This window comes from Chanodichthys erythropterus, chromosome 16 (genome assembly GCF_024489055.1).
Source record: "Chanodichthys erythropterus isolate Z2021 chromosome 16, ASM2448905v1, whole genome shotgun sequence".
NCBI lineage: Eukaryota > Metazoa > Chordata > Actinopteri > Cypriniformes > Xenocyprididae > Chanodichthys > Chanodichthys erythropterus.
The window spans coordinates 26,086,892-26,109,165 of NC_090236.1; the positions used below are offsets into that span (position 1 = coordinate 26,086,892).

At 36.8% G+C, this 22,274-nt stretch overlaps 1 protein-coding gene across 6 annotated transcripts in view; it reads right to left on the bottom strand.

The window, feature by feature from the left end:
• Window positions 1-22,274, bottom strand: part of tox (thymocyte selection-associated high mobility group box) — a 66,829-nt gene that overhangs the window by 44,082 nt on the left and 473 nt on the right. For 4 of the 6 annotated variants that reach the window (XM_067362611.1, XM_067362608.1, XM_067362610.1 and 1 more), the window contains exon 2: window positions 5,338-5,394. The exons of the other annotated variants lie outside the window; for them this stretch is intronic. In XM_067362611.1, coding sequence (XP_067218712.1) covers window positions 5,338-5,394 — 57 coding nt within the window. The remainder of the gene's footprint in view (window positions 1-5,337; window positions 5,395-22,274) is intronic. 6 annotated transcript variants of the gene reach the window in all.

Consider the following 22,274-nt stretch of genomic DNA (forward strand, 5'->3'; position numbering starts at 1 on the left):
TCTCTCTCTCTCTCTCTCTCTCTCTCAGATGTCCAGATGTGAATCAGAGCTTTTTTTCGCGAGACTGGAACCAATTTCATTCCTCATCAGTTTCTTATGGAAGGTCAGAGTATGGGAAAATCAAACTGCGAGTGTGTATTCTTTCCACACCCTGTGGTTTAAATGCACTCACTACTCAGCACCATGCTCATTTTCGTCCTCTTTTATGTCGGACTCGGAGCCGCTGAAATATATGGGCCCCCTAAAATATCTATTATAAAACCTCTTGAACTGACAGAAATGGATATAATGCATTTTTCAATGCTAATGTGCTTCTTAAATGTAAAATACTTCACAGCTGTTTTATCTCCAGCTTGTTTTTTATTTTATTTTGAACATCTCATATGTTTAGATTAAGGTTTTTATTAATAAGTTAATAATAAATGGTACAACTTAAATGATTTTATTTTGTTTTTAATAAACTGCAATGAATTATTGTTTTAAATGTTATGCAGGCAATGCAGATAATACTCCAAAATGTAAATATATATATATATATATATATATATATATATATATATTGCATTTCAGAGTGTGTGTGTTTCATACTGAGATATAGAATACAGATTATTGTATAACATTTGCATAAAATTATGGCTCTCGTTGAGGGAGAGGGAGCGTTTCTTTCACAATTTGATTTATTGGATTCATTTACGGTGAGAAAGATTAGGTTTGAGTTACATAAAATTGGCTCGAATGTGAAATTTATGATACTTAAGTTGCAATTTAACACCTTAAAATCAGATTCTATATATATATATATATATATATATATATATATATATATATATATATATTATTTTTTTTTTTTTTTTTTTTTTTATATATAGTAAAATTATATTTTTTTCATTTCATTCAGCAATGCAGATAAATGTGAATAAGCTTAAAAATACTCCAAAAGGCAAATAAATAAATAAATAAATTATATCAGGTAATACAGCAATGCAGGTAAATGTGAATACACTTATATAAAAATAAATTAATATAAAAAAATACTCCAAATTAATATAAAAAATACTCCAAAATGTAAAAAAAAAAAAAAAAAAAAAAAAAAAGGTGAACATTTATTTGATTAAGTAACTAAAAAGCAACCAAATTATGTCTCCTTTTTGAGATTTTATTTTACAAAACACTAAGTAAGTCTAAAAACAGGCAGGGCAGAGAAAAATGCAAATGTATACAAAAAATTTATATTTTGTTTTGAGTCCAGTCATGGTCTTTGAATATATTATGTTCTCTAAGCTAAAACGAACACAAAACTTTAAATTCAGTTCCTCTCCACTCTTCTAACGTTTCCACAACATACATGAGATGATATATTATATGAACACATTTTGCTCCGGCTGTATATACCTGACTGCATTAGAGACTGTTGGCAGATTGAGGGAAATAATTAATCCCATCATCTTGTTATCAGCCGCTCCGTATCAACTTGAAGGTACATCTGGCCTTTCAGACCTTCTGCCGACCTCCCTATGTCAACATGTGTGGACCCTTAAAAGCAGCAGTATGTCAAGTAATAAAATATATTCCTTTGCCATCTCGCAAGATGCTAATGCTGTCTTGGAGATGTGCCAGAAACACTCTCCGTTTCATTTTTGATCAGCAGATGCTCGAGCAACGAATAGTATCAACATCCAAATGTACACCTTTGGTTTCCCCGGTGTAATTAGTCACTGGTGAAACTTCACATTCTAAACATGTCAGCGTTTATAAAACACAGATAGGGTAAGAAAAATGTGAGCTTAATGGCACGCAGTGAAGAGGAGGATGTATGGGAGACAAGGAGAGCTTTCCTCATGGTTTAATTTCAGCTGAAATCTAAAGGTCAAACGCTGTTACCAACAGCAATAGTTCTGCACGAGGCGCGCACTCAAATGGTTTCCGTACAGAAAATTATAGCTTATTCCCGAGATATGACTACATTATGATTTCTTTTATATTAAAATAAAGAAATAAAAAATTACTCTATAAGAGTCGCTGTCGATAGCAACCACTTCTCTGAGAGGAACACGCTGGGGTTTGTTGTCAAACCAAATTATACACATTCTTTCCATGGATAAACCGTAGCCTGAATAATAAGCAGCCACAAAAGTGGGTCAGGGTCGTCATGGAGAGAAATAGAGGCAAAAGGAGAGAGAGAGAGAGAGAAGGGGGGAGTGTTTCTCTCTTTGCTCCCTAGCATTCAATATCAAGAGTGGCAGTCATCTTTGACTTCAAATCATTCCTCTGATGAATAACCTTTGTCTGTACTGCATTACAGCACAAAGTGATTTCTTTTTCTACCCCCCCCCCCCCCCTCCTCAAAATGGCAATTTTCTGAGAGCCTGAAGCTGAACTGAAAGCGTCTTCATTCGTGTTCCACCACTGTAATTTATTACAGTGAGCTAGAGTGACTTTCATGACTACCTATAGAGGCACTCTGATATTAGGCCCAGAGATGAGGATGAAGTATAAATCACTGGCTGGCTCTTATTGAATTGGTGCGATTTCATGTCGAGCCGAGAAACCAAGTTGGGCTTTTCCTTTTTGCGCTTTGCCTCCAAGGCATTGTGCGGAATTATTTCTGAATATATTGCGATGTAATGCACATATTCATTTCTATCAGTTGATTGGTGAAAGCCCCACGCTGAGAGTGAAACCAGCCTCCTATGTTACAATTATCTTCACAATGGCCTGACATAGATCTGTGAAGAATGGCAATTTATATAAGGGGGAATAACACGATGACGCAGCTTTGCCGTTGCAGTCCGGTCTGTAAAGTGACAGCCGAGTTTCTGGGAAACATTTTGACTTCATTGGATTAATGATTCATGAATGATGACATATTGCTTTTCTCCTTTTCTCCTGATGTCCCTGGCCAGCACTGTTGCCGTGAAGCGATTTATCGGTTCTCGCGGCTCATGGTTTTTGGTCATTGTTGTTGGCGCAATTAGCTTAAATTAAACCATTAGTGAACTTTAATGTCTGTTTCCACTAAACTGAGTCCTTAGATATGCTTCAACACTGACCGAATCTCATCTAAAACAGAGCTGACCTGAAAAAAGTCGGGGGACGGGGGATAAAAATGATTAAGTTTCAGAGTGAGCAGCCAGTGGCTTGTTAAATATCCTTTCACAGTGAGACAAAATTACAGTGTATCATAATTTACTGCCTCAGGAATCCCAATAGAGGTAAATGAAGGCATATTTCACTGGAGACCAATAGATGGTGACACGATCACTTAATTGCTTTATTTTACGATTGGTTGAGGGGAAAATTTGGTTTGATAAGGGTGTTTGAACAAGTGTTTTCCAGCACCGAAAGCCCAAAGACAACATTTATTCTCCTTGTTTGTCTTCGGTGTCTGTTTCATTTCTGTATTTTGATAAATGGTGCAGATTTTGGTGCAGCTGTGCGGGGTCAACGGTGTTTAACTTGTGTGGGAGAGTGTTTAAGTGTATCTGCTCACTTGAGGATGTTTGCAGCTGAAAGGTAGGTCACGTTATTTTTATCTCAACAGGAGTGGTGTGTGTGTGTGCTACTTTTGGTGTCTGGGATGCAGTCCGACATATGTCTACACCAATGTCCCACAATACACTTCAACCACAGAACAGCTAGTTGAAGACATGAAACCTTCTGCATGACATGGTGACCCCTCACAAACAACCACATGAGACCACTGTTGCCAGCACAGAGGGTTACACAACACATACAGTGTTGTAGTGTATCATTATATTGAGTATATATATACTTTTGGACACTTAAGTCTCACTTAATGTAAAATGTCTGAATAATAATAATAATAAATTCACTGAATTGGATAAAAAATATCAAACCAGGCTATATCAACAATAAACATGTTTTACAAAGTTTCACAAGTCTAAGATGAAAAATGTGCTTGTCCAAATATTTTTGGGCAATATATACACTGTAAAAAATTTTAATTTTAAAAAATCGTGGAAACTGACAATTACATATTGGCTCAATATATGACTCCCAAATAATTATCCTTATGCAAAAAGATGCATTGTTCTAATTATAGCTTAATGTCTTCACTTAAAATTAAAAATGTATATTCACCGAACATATTTAATAGTGCTCAGTCAATCTATCATGTCGAAGAGAAAAATCTGTGTTTTGGCTGAACAAGTCCTATGTCCAAAAACCTGTATACATATGCTCAAAATGCGCCTGAAGAAAACCGTTGGTATGGAGAATTCAAATGCAGATGCAGAGCAGAGAGAGAGCGGAGCCGAAACTGTCAGTGCTGAAGAAGACCGAAACAAACATTCCCAAGAGATTCAGATATTCATCGTCACAAGATTCAAGACGTTATGGTGAGTATTGAGCACTGAAATTGTTCTCCAAAGTTTTGCTTTAAGACCCGGTATAAAGTTTAAAAGGCATTTTTGTAGAATATATATATATATATACTGTAAAAAATTAAATATATATATATTAAGTCAATTTAAAGTGTTAATTTTAAGATAGTAATAAACACAGTGCAGCACTTCCATGTTCTACATCCAAACGCCGACTCAGTATTGGCCGGCTACAGCGTCAGCATCACACGCATGCGTCGTGCTGCTCACGTGACCAGTGTCGGCCAATATTGAGTCGGTGTTCTGTTGTAAAACACAGAATTGTGCTGCACTGTGTTTACTACGTCAACTATGCATGAGACTGAAATGGAAGAGAAGAAATTGTTGAATAAAGCTGTTATTTTTGTTTGTTTTTTGAAAGCAAAAAGTATTCTTGTCGCTACATAAAATTAATGCTGAACCACTTAAGTCACATGGACTATTTTAACGATGTCTTTACTACCTTTTTGGGCCTTGAATGTGGCAATCGTGTTGCAGTCTATAAGAGACCAGAAGGCTCACAGATTTCATCAAAAATATCTTAATTTGATGAGTGAAGGTCTTAAGGGTTTGGAACGACATGAGAGTGAGTAATTAATGACAGAATTTTCATTTTTGGGAGAACTAACCCTTTAACACAATAATGACTTTATCTTTTTGGGGCAATTTCTCCGCTAAATTGATGTGCGATTAATCATATATATATATATATATATATATATATATATAGATATATATATATATATATATATATATATATATATATATATATATATATATTCCTGTGATGGAAAAGCTTAATTCTGTGATGGAAAAGCTTAATTTTCTTAATTTTCAGCATCATTATTCAGTCTTCAGTGTCACATGATACTTTAGAAATCATTCTAATATGTTTATTTGGTGCTCAAGAAACATACACACATATACTATGTATATACTATGAATATATATTTACCTCATCAGCCTTTGAACAGGCAAATGGCTGATGTGTTCCAGCGCTGGCAGCCGGTCCCTAAGCCCATGAGAGAAGAGCATGAGTAATTTATGTAGGGTAGTGTTTCTGAGACAAGGACCCTTGAGAAATCTAATCACTTTCAACAGACTCAAAGAATTTGTCCTGGTGCATCAGGAAAATGGACACAACCCCCACCCCCCCCCCCACCCCCCCCCTCCATCCCAAGAACTCTCTTGCCGTCCTTGTTGCAGGGAGGTAAGCTACATTAAATCACGCTAATCGCAAAACCGATAGACCCCAAAAAATGTCAACAGGTGCGATGCACTGAAAGGATTAACATTTTTCTGCCTGTATCTTTATACAGAGGGGAGAAAAAAAGAGACAACAAGAAGCAGGAGCCAGAATGACCTGGGTGGACGGCTGCCAGCAGCCAGCTGAAAGGGCTGCAATTTCAGCTATTGTGCAGGAAAAAAAAACTGTGCCAAGTCCCATTACGTGAAATTGAATTTAACCTCCAACACGATTAATTCAGATGTTGGGTCGTCTTTTTTCTTACCTCATGGCTGAATGCCATGCACAGTGGCTTATTAAAATATGAATCCACCTTCCTCTAAATTAGGAAGTGCCCTCGTCACACCTGATTGACATGGAGAAGGTAACTCAGTACATTTGGGCACAATTAACAAGCTATTTTTATCAACTGCCAGAGCTAGTAAATGAAAACTTAATAAACTGCTGTTTACATTAATTTAAGTCCACCTTTTGTAATTTTGTAATAGCAGAGCTCTTGCCATCTGGTGAAAACACAGAAAGCCACAAAGAGAGTCGTGTTCAGTCATTTTCCTGCTAATTTGCAAAACACGAAAGACAATTGAGCAGAATATCCAGGAAAATCAATCCGCTAATCCATCATTTAACCTGACACTACGCTGACAGAGGGGCAACGTGCGGCTTGTCGCGGGCAGTGATGGCGAATCAAAAGGGCCATGTTCATTACAACAGGCCCCTCCCCAAATCTCCCACAGAAATGTACGTATTTAGCGCGAAAAAGCGACACCCTTGAGCGGGCTACTCCGCTTGACAAAAGCTCCCAGCAGGAGCTGACCGAACTCACACATCAGGCTCTGTATCTGAACGCAGTACAATGGGCCACTGTGTTCTCATCCTCAGCTCAGCTTCAGTCAACAGCACAGCAGTGCTTCACTTCGCCAGCGCTGCCCGGCCTATTACAGCGCCACGACACGAGAAACCAGGAATGCTATCAGCAGTGGACATACTTGGGGAAAAAAAAAGCCCCCCAAGCATCCCTTCCACATTTGTTCCATTCAATCTATGGCTCAGGCTTTGAATTCATACCACTGTACAATTGTATTCTGTTTGTGTGTGTCAATAAAGCAATAAGCCACAAAAGACAGTGTGTTACAGTGATTGTACCAGGTCTGACAGGTAGATATAGCCATTACCTAATTGTTTCATTAATGTGTTTTGACCAATAATAAAAATAATAATACTTTAATGCAGGACATTGGCATTGCTAGCACTATTCTCTAAGGTTTGAGCAACAGGAAGACAAACTGAGTGATAAACAATACCTTAAAAGTTATTTTACTTGTGAATTTTGGGTGCTATTCTTTAGAAACCCTCCACATGGTGCAATTTTCTGTTTTTTACAAAGAAAATACTTAAAAGGTTAGTTCACCTAAAAATGAAAATTCAGTCATTAATTACTCACTCTTATGTCGTTCCACACCCGTTAGACCTTCGTTCATCTTCGGAACACAAATTAAGATATTTTTGATAAAATCTGATGGCTCAGTGAGGCCTCCATTGCCAGCAAGATCATTTCCTTTTTTAATGCCCAGAAAGGTACTAAAAACATATTTAAAACTGTTCATGTCACTACAGTGGTTCAACCTTAATATTATAAAGCGACAAGATTATCTTTTGTGTACCAAAAAAAAACAAAAAACAAAATAACGACTTCATTCGACGATATATAGTGATGGGCGATTTCAAAACACTGCTTCATGAAGCTTTGAAGCTTTACGAATCTTTTATTTCAAATCAGTGGTTCAGAGCGCTAAAATCATGTGATTTCAGTAAACGAGGCTTCATTACGTCATAAGTGTTTTGAAACTTCAATAGCTCGCATGACTTTGATACGCGATCCGAACCACTGATTCGGAACAAAAGATTTGTAAAGCTTCAAAGCTTCATAAAGCGGTGTTTTGAAATTGTCCATCACTAGATATTGTTGAATAAAGTTGCTATTTTGTTTTTTTGGTGCACAAAAACTATTCTCGTCGCTTTGTAATATTAAGGTTGAACCATTGTACTCACATGAACTGTTTTTAGTACCGTTCTTGGCATTGAAAAATGAAATGATCTTGCTGGCAATGGAGGCCTCACTGAGCCATCAGATTTTATCAAAAATATCTTAATTTGTGTTCTGAAGACAAACAAAGGTCTTACAGGTGTGGAACGACATGAGGGTAGTAAGAGTAATTAATGACAGAATTTTCATTTTTGGGTGAACTAACCCTTTAATACTGTATAACAAATATTAGTAAAAAAAAAACAAAAAAAAAAAGATTTTCATCAGTGGCTTTGCAAATATGATAAAAGACATCAGTTTTCAACAATAACACAAATTTTTATCATGTCATATATTCCACTATAATAACTTGCCATATTAAAATATTATCTGCAGTTAAAGATGTGCTTTTATAGTTTTTTTACAACAAGCTTTGAATGTGACTCATGAGAATTTAGAGACAGAACTATATATATATATATATATATATATATATATTTTTTTTTATACTCTCAGAGAAAATGTTTCAAACAGGTGATTTCACATCCCTGTTTTGTGCAGAGCTGAACCTGAGACATTTTTGTGAGCTATACAGCGAATTCTCCTCTCTTGGGCTGTTGCTATGGCGCTATGCACTTCCTCTGCAGCTGCCGCCCTGGTGTGGTGGGTGATAAGCATCAGGGATGCTGGGACACAAGCTCTCTTATCTGGACGCATGACCACAATCACTTCCTGTTCATTACCTCTCCTGCTAGGAAAACACATAGGAATTAATGCGGCCTGACCAATGAGCCGCTGCTAAAAACATACACGGAAAAACAAGCTCGGACACTACAGGGCACAAACATCCCATTATGTGTCAATCATCTAAGCCGGTTGTCTGTATTGATACATTAACAGCAAAACGTATGGGTTAACTAAAGCTAGTTTGACTGCAGCCTTTATGCCACGGTGTCGAGCTACGACGCAATAACAGCCCCTCCATTAGAATGCAGGTCTCGTTCCCTGTCAGGAAATAAAGATTGCTTTATTGATACATGCTGTTGCCATGACAAGCATCCACAAGATCCGTTTCGTTCAAGATTTTGGCATCCTTGGCAATCGCACAAATTTGGCCTGGCTAATGAGTTTCAGCCTGATCAGGATCAAATGGGTCTCCATGACATCCTCAGATGTGCCTTGCGCCTGCATCGCTATTAGCAGGACCTACTGCAGTCCATCACTATTGTAGTTTTGTTTACATAAAAAACATAACTATTGATTAAGAAGGAAACCTGAGGCCAAAACCTGCCTTTATGTCTCATTCTTCTCTTACTTGGATAATGGCGCCTTGGAAGTTATCTCTCGAACTGTAGTCTGCAAATTGCCAGCATATTTGCTAAGAGGACAAAAATATCTCTATCATATTACGGTATTGATTGCGGGTGAACCTAAGCTGCAAATTTACTTTGAAGTTTCCTTAGAAAAACATGACATGTAATGATATTAATCAAATAGAGTGATGCTACACATGGACTTTATGAGAGTACATAGTTGATGCATTATAATCACAACCATAACAATGGCTAAAGTGATTTTCATCTTTCAAGTAGAACAGATTTTTTTTTTAACTTAAAGGGATAAAAATTCTGTCATCATTTAGGGCTCGTTCACACAGAACAAAAACAAAAACGGAAGACACGGGCAGTGGAACCGGGAAAAACGCATGGTCTCGAGATGCATTTTTTTTAAAAAGTTGAACTGATTTTAACTTGAGTGCTGCGTTTTTAGAAGCAAGCAAAAGAAGCAAGACGTGAGCGCAACAGTTCTGTACGTCCGTCTAGCGCGTGTTTCCATAGAAAAACAATGGAAAAGTTGTTCATTGGAAAGGAAAAACGTGTTCTGTGTGAACGGCCCCTTACTCACCCTCAAGTTGTTCCAAACCTGTATAAATTTCTTTGTTCTGCTGAACACAACGGAAGATATTTGGAAGAATGTCAGTAACCAAGCAGATTTCGCCCCCCATTTACTACCTAACATAGTAGGAAAAAAAAATACTATGGTAGTCAATGGGGGGGCTAGATCTGCAGTATGATTTTGGTCTGTTTCTTACATAAATTTATTGTATTGGTTCAGAACACACACACACACACACATAAATACATATATATATATATATATATATATATATATATATATATATATATATATATATATATATATATATATATATATATATATATATATATATATATATATATAGTCAAATGGAGCTTTCATGCTTTTTTTTTTTCTTCTTTCCTTTTTGAAACTTGACAGTTGTGGTCACTTTAAACTAAACATTACAAAATTTCCACTTTCATTTTCCACTGAAAAAAAAACATAATAATAACAACAACAACAACAGTGACAGGTTTGGAAAAACATGAAAAAATAATTAAAAACATTCATTTCTTTGCAGAACTATCTCTTTAATCTTATTTATATTTAATAATCAGTTAATTACAAATAACACCACTTAAAACTAAGTGGAAACACTGTGATTGCTATTTATCCTTGTATAATGTTCATTATAACATCATATTAGCCTGATGATGTTTTAAAATAATATTTGGCTTAATCTAACTACAGCTGAGCATTGTGAGTTTCCACCCAGTGAAACGTGTCAAATGCGAATGTGGTTGCCTCATCTCCGTTAACAGCACTAAAAGCATTAACTTCCTATCTGACAAATTTAAAGGGTGCTTCATTTGTCTTCCAAGAAGCAATTTTGTGTTTTAACCACCTGTAGGAAGCTTTGTGACTCTCTCTCTCTCTCCCCTTAATGTGCCTCAGGACCTACGGCTGTGAGGTTCATTTGTTTGTGTAGTTTTCTTTGCCCATGTTTAATTACAATGGTGCAGCTGTTCCTCATTTACACTGGGGTCATATATTTGAATGTGTGTGTGTGTGTGTGTGTGCATATCTCTCTCACTCTCTCTTTATCTCTCTCTTCAGGGCCTTGTTTGCAGAGAGCAAAAACAGTGTGTCCAACACTATCAGACTCAGAGGTACTGAAACAGGGATGATTTTTGTGGTTCGACTTATAAGCCTCAACCGTTTGAATCGCAAGGTTTAAAAAAAAACTTGTTATTAAAATGACAAAGGAACTATTTCCATCTTTTAAAACACATATAACACCTGTGTAATACTGATTTGCATTTCCACGAACAGGGAAGGTATGAAACAGAATGCCCAGGGGCTTCAAAAATGCATGAATTGTTTTATAGATCGGGTGTAATATTTGTGATGACAGACTCATTTGCACTCTTATCCAGAACATGCTAGAAACGTGCCCTTCCGGACAGATTTTAATACACTGTGCCTTTTGTCTTGCGCAGCGAGAATGATATTTTACTAAATCAGGACGCTGTTTCAATTGAGAGCTATGCGGAAATGAATGTATGAAATGACTTTAAAGCTTAAATTTTAATGTTTAGTGTTTAAAATAATGGTAGTGGGTGAAAGGCTGTTTTGATGACAGACAGTCTCATATCCCAACTAATCTAATGCTAGCCTCAACCGCAAAACTTTTCAAAGTGCTTCTATAAAACAAATGGGTTTGGAACCATTTTTGACTCCATTTTCTATCCTTTCAGCGGGAAACCGCGAAGAAGGTATGACTAATACAAAACAAAATTGAGTATGACTTTCTGCTGGTTTCCTGTTGAAATGAGCTCCTTGTTTTCTCTGTCCACCGCCTTTCATTTCCATTTCACTTGTAGCTGTCCTGATAAGGTTTAAGTCTCTTTGAATTACCTTCTCTTTTGCTTATGAACGGCGTACGCACTTGCCGCACTAAAATTAATTGCTCTCTTGTGCGCTGCAGTCAGAGTAACGCATATTTTCATGCCTAATTTTAGGCTCATGAATCGAGTTGAGTTGGCTGAGTGTGTCCTCTAAAAGCCTGAATGTGTAAACACCCAAAATATGGAACATCGATCAGCCTCAACCCCTCAAATAATAACTTGGGTAAATGACTTGCTTCAAAGCTTTTCACCAGACCATGAACAAGCACGGAGGGGAGTTTCTCTGAAAGTCAAGCATGCAATTATAACTTTAAGTCTGTTATTTTGAGTCGATTTTGACCTCAAACACAGCTGCTTGCAGTGAAGACAAAAAAAATAAAAATTAAAAAGACATGTTTGTTGAAAACATCTTTTTCTTCTTGCTCTTAAATTTTATATGCAGAGGAAACGTCCAAAAGACTTTCATGTACATCATAAAGCTAACTTTTTACATTTGAAAATAAAAAGCATGTATCAATGGTTTTTGAAAAGTCCTAAGCAGGAAGAGGGATTTACTTAAATGCAATCCAGAGAAATTCAACATAAGCAATGCATTCTGGGAAATGAAGTGTTCTTCCACCCTAGCCTATCCCTCTCAAAACAGCCAACATTCAAAGCTTATTTCATTACAATAAGCAAAGAAAAGACCCACATGTTTATGAATTTCAGAAATTGCTGTAGATTTTCTAAATTTCATCCATTACCGTTCAAGATTTTGGGGTCAGTAAGATTATTTTAATGTTATATATATTTGTTTTTGCCTTTATTATGATAGGACAGGAAGCAAAGTGGGAGAGAGTCGGGAAAAGTCCACAAGCCAGGACTCGAACTCAGGTCGCCCAAAGCACAATGGCGCTATGTCAGCACGTTGCCCACAAGGCTATCGCGCCGACAAAATTATTTTAATGTCTTTAAATGAAATCTCTTATGCTGACCAAGGCTGCATATATTAATCAAAAATACAGTACAGCATTAATATTGTGAAAAAATCTAATTTAATTTAAATTCCTGTGATGGCAAAGCTGAATTTTCAGAATCATACTCCAGTCTTCAGTGTCACATGATCCTTCAATAATTATTGAAATATGCTGGATTTGGTGCTTAAGAAATATTTCTTCTTCTCATCAATGCTGAAAACAGTTTGTGGAAACCGTGACACTTTTTTTCCAGGATTCTTTGATGAATAGAAAGTTCAAAAGAACAGCATTTATTAGAACTTTTCTGTAATAATGTAGTCTTTACCGTCACGTTCGATCAATTGCATCCTTGCTGAATAAAAGTATTAGATTCTTCCTCAACAATTGTACTAACCCCAAACGTTTGAATGGTGGTGGCCATCAATTCTATTTAATAATATAAAACAAGGCATCAGAATGCTCTCATCATCCTGAAACCACATCACGATGAGTGCAATATTGATGTTTTGCGCACCACCCTACTTTTTGCTCTTATAGGTTTTGATTACAGCTAATGATAAGCCTCAGAGCGTGGAGTCCATTTTGATGATTATGTTCCAGAGGAGAAAGGTGTGGGGCCCACCTGTTCTAGTGCTGCTGAAACACGATCTCACACTTGTCACAAGACAGCGATCAGGAACTCACAACGTGTCCTTCCTGATCGCAGGAGAACAGAGGGCCAGGCATCAAAAGGCTGACAGGTGCCACTTAAACACCAAAGACTGAGCTGAATGAGGGGAAACACAACAGGCCATTAGTTCACCTACAGATGGGCCCACAAAGGCCACGGTGTGCTCCTTCACAAAGCTGCCGTGTACATATCAGTCCTGACTGGAAGTCCCTCCACGCAACAGCACCACACAATGGAGAGGCTGGAACGATTGTCGTGGTCACAATAACACTCAAAGCATGCAAACAAACAAACAAACGTGTATTTAACAGATGCTGGACTCATTGAAACCGTGCAAATGCCATAAAATAATAGAGAAAAGTTTGTGAATTAAACAAACGGAGGGTTACAGTTGTGAGATACGCCTTGTGTGCTGATGACAAGCACTCAAATACCACAAACAACGGAATATGAATTATTATGGATGAGAGTCTTATGAAGATATTAGCAATTATACTGATGGCAAAAGAGGATGTTTGGGATATTTTCAGGCTGCTCCAAAAATCCTGGATCCGCACCATAACTTTCATTACATTCTGCGAAAAAAAATAAAAAGTCTTTATGTGAAAATGATTGCAATATGTTTCATAGTGAGATTAAACTAAACAATTAAGCTATTCTGGATTGGTTTTCACAGAGCCATCTGTTTGGATGTTTCCTCAAACCGGGAGCCTAATCAGCTATTCATATGTAGACTGTCATTGGGCAAAGCGGACCAAAAAAATTAGATGCCTCCAATGAATCGCAATCACAGATTTGTGCCAGAATTTTCTCGACGCGCATGGCTGCCCAAAAAAAAAAACATTCCCCCAGCCAAAATAAAGAGAACACATGTCCAGATTTTATGATCATTATGTTCAGCTACTTAATGAGTTGATCTTTTGGCATTTTCTGCATCACACTACACTGGCTGATATGCTAGCTGAGATAAAAGCTAATTATATTGAGAAAATAATCTTATTTTGTAACAAACATGGCTGCAGCGCTATGTCACATTTGTTTGAATTACACGCAAGGCAGACTCAAAGATTGGAGAGTGCTGAACTGGGACTGACGACCAGCATCGTAAACACAGACACGGACGACGTAAACATGTCACTAAAATTCAAGGCCAGAAAATGCAGTCTTTCTCACAGGAATGCTCGTGTTTATGGCCTTGCATTTTCTACATTGACAAAGACAAAAATGGAACATACCAAGCTAGCAAAATTCCCTCTTTTCATCCCCAGATACAAAGTGACGCCTTAGCGCTTCAGCACAGGTCTCTTCTGACTGACTACGACAAGCTCTTTTCACCTCTTTACAACACACTCCACTTATGCAGATTGTTCTTTGTCATTTTGCATTTAATAGCATCACTGATAGATTTCCCAAACCACCTTGGCTGATTGCAGATACCACATTATTTTCCTCGATTCTGTTTTTCAGGTTTGGCCCTCTGGGTCTGTGGAACGAGCAATGACAACAATAATCATTCTTCCAGCATAATTAACAACACTTTTGTGGGCTTGGAGATCATGACTGGCAATCATTCTGGACTAGAGGTGCACTGATTACACTTTTTCTTTCCAGATACAGAGTAACAATCGAGTACTTTTTTTTTTTTCACTGTACACCTCACTGTGGAAGAGAAAACAGAACATAAATATGTATGAAAAAAATATGAAGCCTGTGACAAAAAAAAAAAAACTTTATGGACCAAGGGTTTTAAAAATTTTAAAGCCAAGGACCCCTAGATATAATTTGGACCCCCTTCCTAAAATTTGAAGGCAGCTATATACTTATACTTGATTTGAAGTGTGATATAAACAATATTAAATATTTGTTTTATAGTCAATGTACTAAAGCTAAAATAAATTACACACACATATATATATATATATATATATATATATATATATATATATATATATATATATATATATATATATATATATATATATAAAACAGTAACAGTGAAAATCCAGTGAAAATCTTCAGGCCAATAATAATTTTGTACAATTGAAATACCCATGTAAACCTTTTATTGGAAAAAAAAAAAATAATAATAAAGTAAAGTTTACTGCTAAACGTGGTTAAATATGTAACCAAAAGTGACACAACCAAAAGTCTGAATAAAAAGAATGAAGAGGAAGGGAAGATTTTCTATGAATAACAACTTCACTTTTAGTCTGTTCCTCACAAAGCTATTAAATGACATAGCACCCAAGTCTTATGATAATACTTTTTTTTTATTATTAATAATACTTTTATATTGTTATTTATTTATTTATTTTGGAGCTTGGCAGGATCAGTCATATCTGGTATCCAGATATTGGATACCAAAAGAAATACTAGTGGAGTTTCATGATAGCACAGTCGCTGATGTCATTTATGGTGTGCAAATAAATTGGTGATCTGTGTGCGTGTTTAGACAGTATATTATGTATTTAATTTCCACACACGGGAAAATTATATGTGGACATATCCGTAAAATCGAAGCAAACAAACACAATCCATAATGAAAGAAAAAAGTGAGAAGAAACAAGCTCACATGCCACGGTCTTTTATAATGAGTGTTTGTTTGTGTTTATCTTTATATAGTTGTTGAGCTGTACGTTGACCTGTAGAGTCGTAATGAACAGTAGCCCGAGCCACAGAGCTTGTCTCTTTAGATATGCACACATGATATGCAATTAAAAACTCCATTCACATTCCAGTGAGGCTGTCAATCAGAAGCAAATCCTTTTTGACAGTAGCCAGTGAACCGTGCCAGCTAGCCACTGAACAGGAACTCAAACAGTAATGGCTTTTGTTACCAGCAAGACTAAATTTGGATGCAATTAAGTTCACCTTAAATGAGAATATATTGATATTGTGGAGACGAGATTATAATTGGATCTCTTCTTTCAGCAAATGTACATTTTAGTTTATTAACTGACAATTGGTTTAGCATCTGCTGCAATGATAACGGTAAGAAGTTACTAGTAATATTAAATGGTATGTCTGTACTCACAGGGCACTGTGGTGACTACTGCAGACTATTCTAACACATCAAAAAATGTCAATCACTTGCAAAGATATCTGACAAGTGTAGTTTGGTGAGATGTCATCGCATGGAAAAGCATCAATGACGTGCAGCTCTTCTTTGTGCTGTTGTGCTTGGAGCTTGACCTAGGCACAACATGAACAAAGATCACAGCCTATGTAAACATCTCACATTTATGACAATCCACCCATGTGTGGCCAGCCGGTGTAATGTTGACATATGCTGTTGACATAGGAAAAACTCCCAGATATCCATCAGCGGAAGGACATCTTTGTTTAAAGGGGGTGAGCAAGCCATTTTTGGAGTTACTGTACAATGCTTTCATAACGATTCAAATATGGAGGTGTTAAAGCCCGAATCACTGACACCTGTTTATGCACACTGACATCCACATTACTTTTAATAATTCATATTTCATAACAATACATGGCACTTTCACAAATAGGGTCTGAAACTCTTTTTTTAACAAATGATCAGTTAATGGATGTGCTTATCTTTTATAAAATGTTGATCAACAAATTAAATATTATGAACTTTTTTTATTTACTGTGCATTTCAAATAAGGTTTGTGATGTTTGCAACCATATTAACAACATTTGGGTCTGGTTTCACAGACAGGGCTTAGATTAAGCCAGGATTAGGCCTCAGTTCAATAAGGACATTTAAGTAGCTTTTAAAACGTGCCTTAGAAAAAAATTGGGATGCACCAATATGAAAATTTTGGCCGATACCTATAATTCTTTATATTTGAAAGCCGATAACCAATATATTGGCCGATAAATCTAAATCCAAATTTATATATAATCTTTGAGAGCCTTGTTACAAAGACAAAAGTTTCACCATTAAAAGCCATGTCCCAAGCACACAATAATGTTATTATAATTTTATTATAATTTTGCGTAGCCTATATGACTTGTGCTGAACATGTTGCACTTAACTATATTTTCCTTTTTAAAGTGACTACCAAACCATCATGGTGAACAGTGTATATCTGAAGGGTCTCAGCTGAAGGAAATAATCCATTATTTATCAGCTTTAATATATATCGGCCAAATTTTCTTACTGGGCCGATAAGAGTAACATTAAAAATGAACATATATCGGCCGATACCAATATGGTGCCCGATATATCGTGCATCCCTAGAAAAAAAGACTGGTGTTCATCTTGAGACAAAACAATGGCATTGACTTATTTTAAGATATGTCAGTTGCTTTCAGTTAAAACCGCTCAACCATGCATTTTAGTCCAGGACTAGCTTAAGCCTTGTCTGTGGAACCGGGGGTTGGAGTTTAAAACCAGATTTGTGAGATTTAATAATAAAGCAATGAAAATTAAATATTTTAAAAAAGAAATAAATGAATGAACAAATAAAGATAAATTAATTCAAGACTTTAATGGAGGAATAAGACAGAATTTCATGTGTTTAAAACTATACTTTTGATGCAATGTCAAATTGACAGGTTAGTTTGCCAAACATATCTAATAGATCTTGTAACAAAACCAAAGAGAACCACATTCATGGAAAGTGCCGCATGATTTATATTTATATGCCTCGATGTGAGCCAAGAACAATAAAGATTTCGGATTTTTGTACAGCAAACCACTTACCATATGACATCATGTGAACGATACAACATCAAATACAAACAGACTGCTGCACGCATTGATTTCCTCTCACATTTAGGAGTGTGGTTTGATCAGTGCTGTAAAGGCCGAGGCAGGAGGGGGGCACGAATGAAATGCCCACTCAGTCTCACCCTGTCATCACATCACTCTTTCTGAGAAGCAGTGACCTGGTAAACAGAGATTACCAGAGCTATAGCTCCTCTCTCCTTCTCTCTAAGTCAAATCAGCTTCCACTTTCAGTGCTGTGATGATAAGTCCGTTAGTTCCTTTTGTTAAAAATGCACATGCGTGTAATGATCATTGCAGCTGGAGTGTGGGGTGGGGGTGCTGGTCAGTTTTAGAGTGGGGTTTGAGTACTGCTCTTGACTAACAAACACAAAAGACAACGTATAATGTCTGGGTCGACATCCTGGGACCCTCTGACATCCAGGACCACCAAAGATCTCAGTAATTTCTACTTAATTGAAAATGCCTGTGGCTAAGACACGCACACAGCAGACTCTATATTACAGAGCATGGCCCATGGCAGCAATACATATTTGAGATATCTAATTTCTCATCCGTTTTTAATGTAATCTCCTTAAGAGCAGGAATCACATTTGGAATGTACTAAGACTTAATAAACATAGACAGAAGATTCAGGAAAATATAGTCCATAACTGTAATGCTGTGTAGGTTTTCAACTGACAGATGTTCATAGGTGTCTGTCTTGAGACGAAATTCAAAATAATAATGGGTCATTGACAAATAAGGTTTTTAAAAGTGTCAAAAAATATAATGGGAGATATCATTAATTTTTAAGTTTTATTAAGTGTTAACAATGAGATCATGTGTTTTTTTTTTTATAATCAATTAACACTGCTTTGTCATTTATTACAAGATTTGTCATCAAAAAAGTTATTCGGTTTAACCAAAATTTTGGTTTTACCGAATGACACTTTTGGTTATACTGAATGACGATATTATTTTCGAACAATGCTAACAGGCTGATATCTAGCTAGCTAGATAGATAGTTTTTAAAATCATATTATACAATAATATTACAACATTTTCCATGTTTTATAGCAGTTGTACCAAATGACCTGATATCTTGGGACATGAGTATGAGCAAGTGAAAACGTGAATTTTTCAAATAGTTAAGAGAGAGTGAGTTACTTTGCTGTATAACCTGGTGTCTGAATGTTGTCATATCCTGTCACATGACATTGACCACATGACTTGATCCAAAATGGTCCCTTTATATTGATTACTCCGAATGACATCAATGAAATTCATTTTTCCGGACATTCTTTCTCATAACAAAGCAATGACTTCTACACATAATTTTAATACCATTTAATACCAGAATAAAAAACATATACATGTATTTTAAGATATTTTAATCACAACTGAAATAGCTGTATTTGCCTATGGACGGTTAAACCGAACGACCTTTTGACAAATTTTTAAAATACCTTTATATGTAGCAAAATATGATTAAAACCTTTTTGATTCAATAAAAGAGATCAAGTTGTACTACCTTACATACTTTAGATGTCATATCTTTGTTTTTTATTATTATTAAGGCCTTTGGACAAAAAATGACCCATCACGTCATTGACCTAATAAAAAAAGCTCTCTGTTTGCTAGGTATAAAAAATGTGCATCATTAAAAAAACCACAGGCCTGCTTTCTCACAAACCCTATGTTATTTGCTGTTTCTTTAAATGCACAGGCAATTAAATCCTCTTGTATCAGCCTAAATCACTCATACACTCATGGAAAAAAATGATGTAGGATTTACTTTTAAACAATGTTCACTGAGAAATTGCTACTAAAATTCATAAATAATTACAAAGAAACAGCAAGTAACACATTGAATTAAAAAATGATGTAGGATGTACTTTTAAACAATGTTCACTGAGAAACTGCTAGTACAATGCACAAATAATTACAAAGAAACAGCAAGTAACACATTAAATTAAATGTCAAATTTTGAAGTAGAAAGTCTGAAAATTGTACTTTGTAGTAAAATGTACCCCAATCATTATTTATTTTAGTGACAACTTATTTTTACATCATTCAAACCTTGTAGGTACAAAATGACTCCAGCCCAATTAGTTAGTTCAGACTTCTGCTATCCCATCACCTGACAGCACACAAGACTGCAGACCGTAAACAAGCAAAACCTGTGAAATTTGGAAGCGTATGAGCTCTCGCCATCTTTAAAACCACATCAACGACAGACTTACAAGACAATGAGTCATACGTAGTGTTAACAGCTTGCTTGCATTATCTCATTGGCTGTAATAACTTCGAGCCTGCAAACTCCATTAATGCAGCGACTTGAGCACCAGCTGAAAGTCATTAGGCATGAAATAAATCATTCACTTTGATATAGGTCGGTTTCAGCAGAGTAGTTTTGTTGGCCATTAATGGTCAGGGGCTGCATCTCTGCCGGTTTTCATAATCCCAAACAGACTGTAATCCAATCATGGTGCCACTCTCTCTCTCTCTCTCTCTCCAGAGTACCCCTCAAGACCACTCTTGACTTCCTTAACAGCAGCACTCATGTAAAGCACACATCAGAGGTGTAGATTCAGATTCAAAGAGTTCTATATACCAGGTCTTCAAATTCAGATTTAATTGCTTTTGCATTTATTTGCTCGGGAAACACATTCTTTTGCGTCTTGTGACAAAAATGGTAAACACAGGGCGATAAGAACCAAAATGTACAGACCAGGAAGTGTGGAGCATTAAGTTCAGATAGTTGCTTCATATTTTTTTATCCCCGCAGCAATAACTTCAGGCCCCAAACTTGTACCTTTCATTGCACAAAAAAACATCGCGCTAGACAAACACAGACTTTCCTGCATTTACACGTTTTGCTGAACTGCAGAAAATCCACAACAAAGTGCACTGCAACTAAACGCTTTCAAACCAGCATATGTCTCTAAGGCTCGGAACTACAATCCATAGCGTATGAATAAAGATACAGTGCTTGTTTTTATATCTTTCTGTCCACATCAAACAGAAAGAGTGCGGACCGCAGTCTTCTGGGATCTGAGCAGAGCAGGTAGGGAGGAAGGTAATCAGAAGGGGGTCTATGTGCACAGACTGAATCAGTCCCCCTGGCACCGTGACCCCCGTTTAGCCACATACCATCAATTTCTGTCTATTTGTTCTGGAGATACCACACACCACTGTCACAATCTCACTTGTTTGCTCTGCTGTGTCCCCCCACAACCACCACCACCACCACCACCCCCTCTCTCTTTCTCACTCGTCTAACTCCAGCTCCCCTCCTCCCTCTCTTTCTGAATTGCTAAGATGAAAAATCTCGAGTGGAGTTGATATAGGCTGACTTGCCTCTGCAGTAAAATTACACTATATAGATTATATCTGAAAGCCCTTCCCCTCCTTCCCTCCCTCCCTCCCTCCCTCCCTCCCTACCTCCCTCCCTCCCTCCCTCCCTCCCTCCCTCTTCCTTTCCTCCCTACCCCCGCCAACCTCTCTTCCCTGGTTTTATAAACTCAGCAAAGATATTAACAATTTACTGCTTCACATCAAAATTACATCTAACAAATGAATCACTGAAACAATGCAATGAAATTGTGCTTTCAAGGATTTTTTTAAAATAAGGTCTGTCACTAAAAATGTGATTAATCCATAAAACATTTCACTGTGTATGTGACTGCACTTAGACATGGATATGAGACCTATGGCAGTGAATCAAGAAGCATTGAAAGGAATAATACAACCCCAACCCCCACTCTATCACCCCACAGTAACCCTACCCCCTCCTCATTCACACACACACACACACACATACACACACACACACACACACACACACACTCTCTCTCTCTCTCTACCCCATCTCTCTTTATCCTGCGCACATGCACTACACACACAGTAACAGCACCATCATTAGGAGAAATAGAGGAATACAAACCCCACATATCTCTGTTGTTCCTCAGGGAACTTGAAGGATATATTAATGCCATAGGTACAAAGTATAAAACACAAATAGGCCTATGATGTGAACAGCATTCATAAACATACACATACATATGGTTACTATCTGTTGTTTGTGCATGTTTGAGTAAAGGACAGTTTGTTGATGCCCATGAGTTAGGGGCTGTGATGAAGAGCAGGTGTTTTTGAGTAAGCGAGCCTTACTTCTAGCTACCAACTTAAATAGTGGCATCTAATTATTTATTTGCATAATTATTTACACTCCGCGCGCGGTCTCTATGACAACCCGTAGAGGCGCTTTTTTAAGTTCGCGACGTAAAAAGGCACGTGAAAATGCTGATGTACGTATTTAACAGTTAAATATAAGAACGTTTAACGTTATATTAAGAAGAAGAAAAAAAGAAACAACAATAATAATGAAAGAATAAACAAAGTCATCAGGTTTGGAAACATTTTTGGTCTCGCGCTCAATCGCTCCTACTTTTCTCACTGTGACAGTCGGGTGAAGTAACTTTGAACAAGTCCTCAACAGTCGTCATTCAAGTTCAGCCAGGCAAAACTCAAAACAAAACACGTTCAT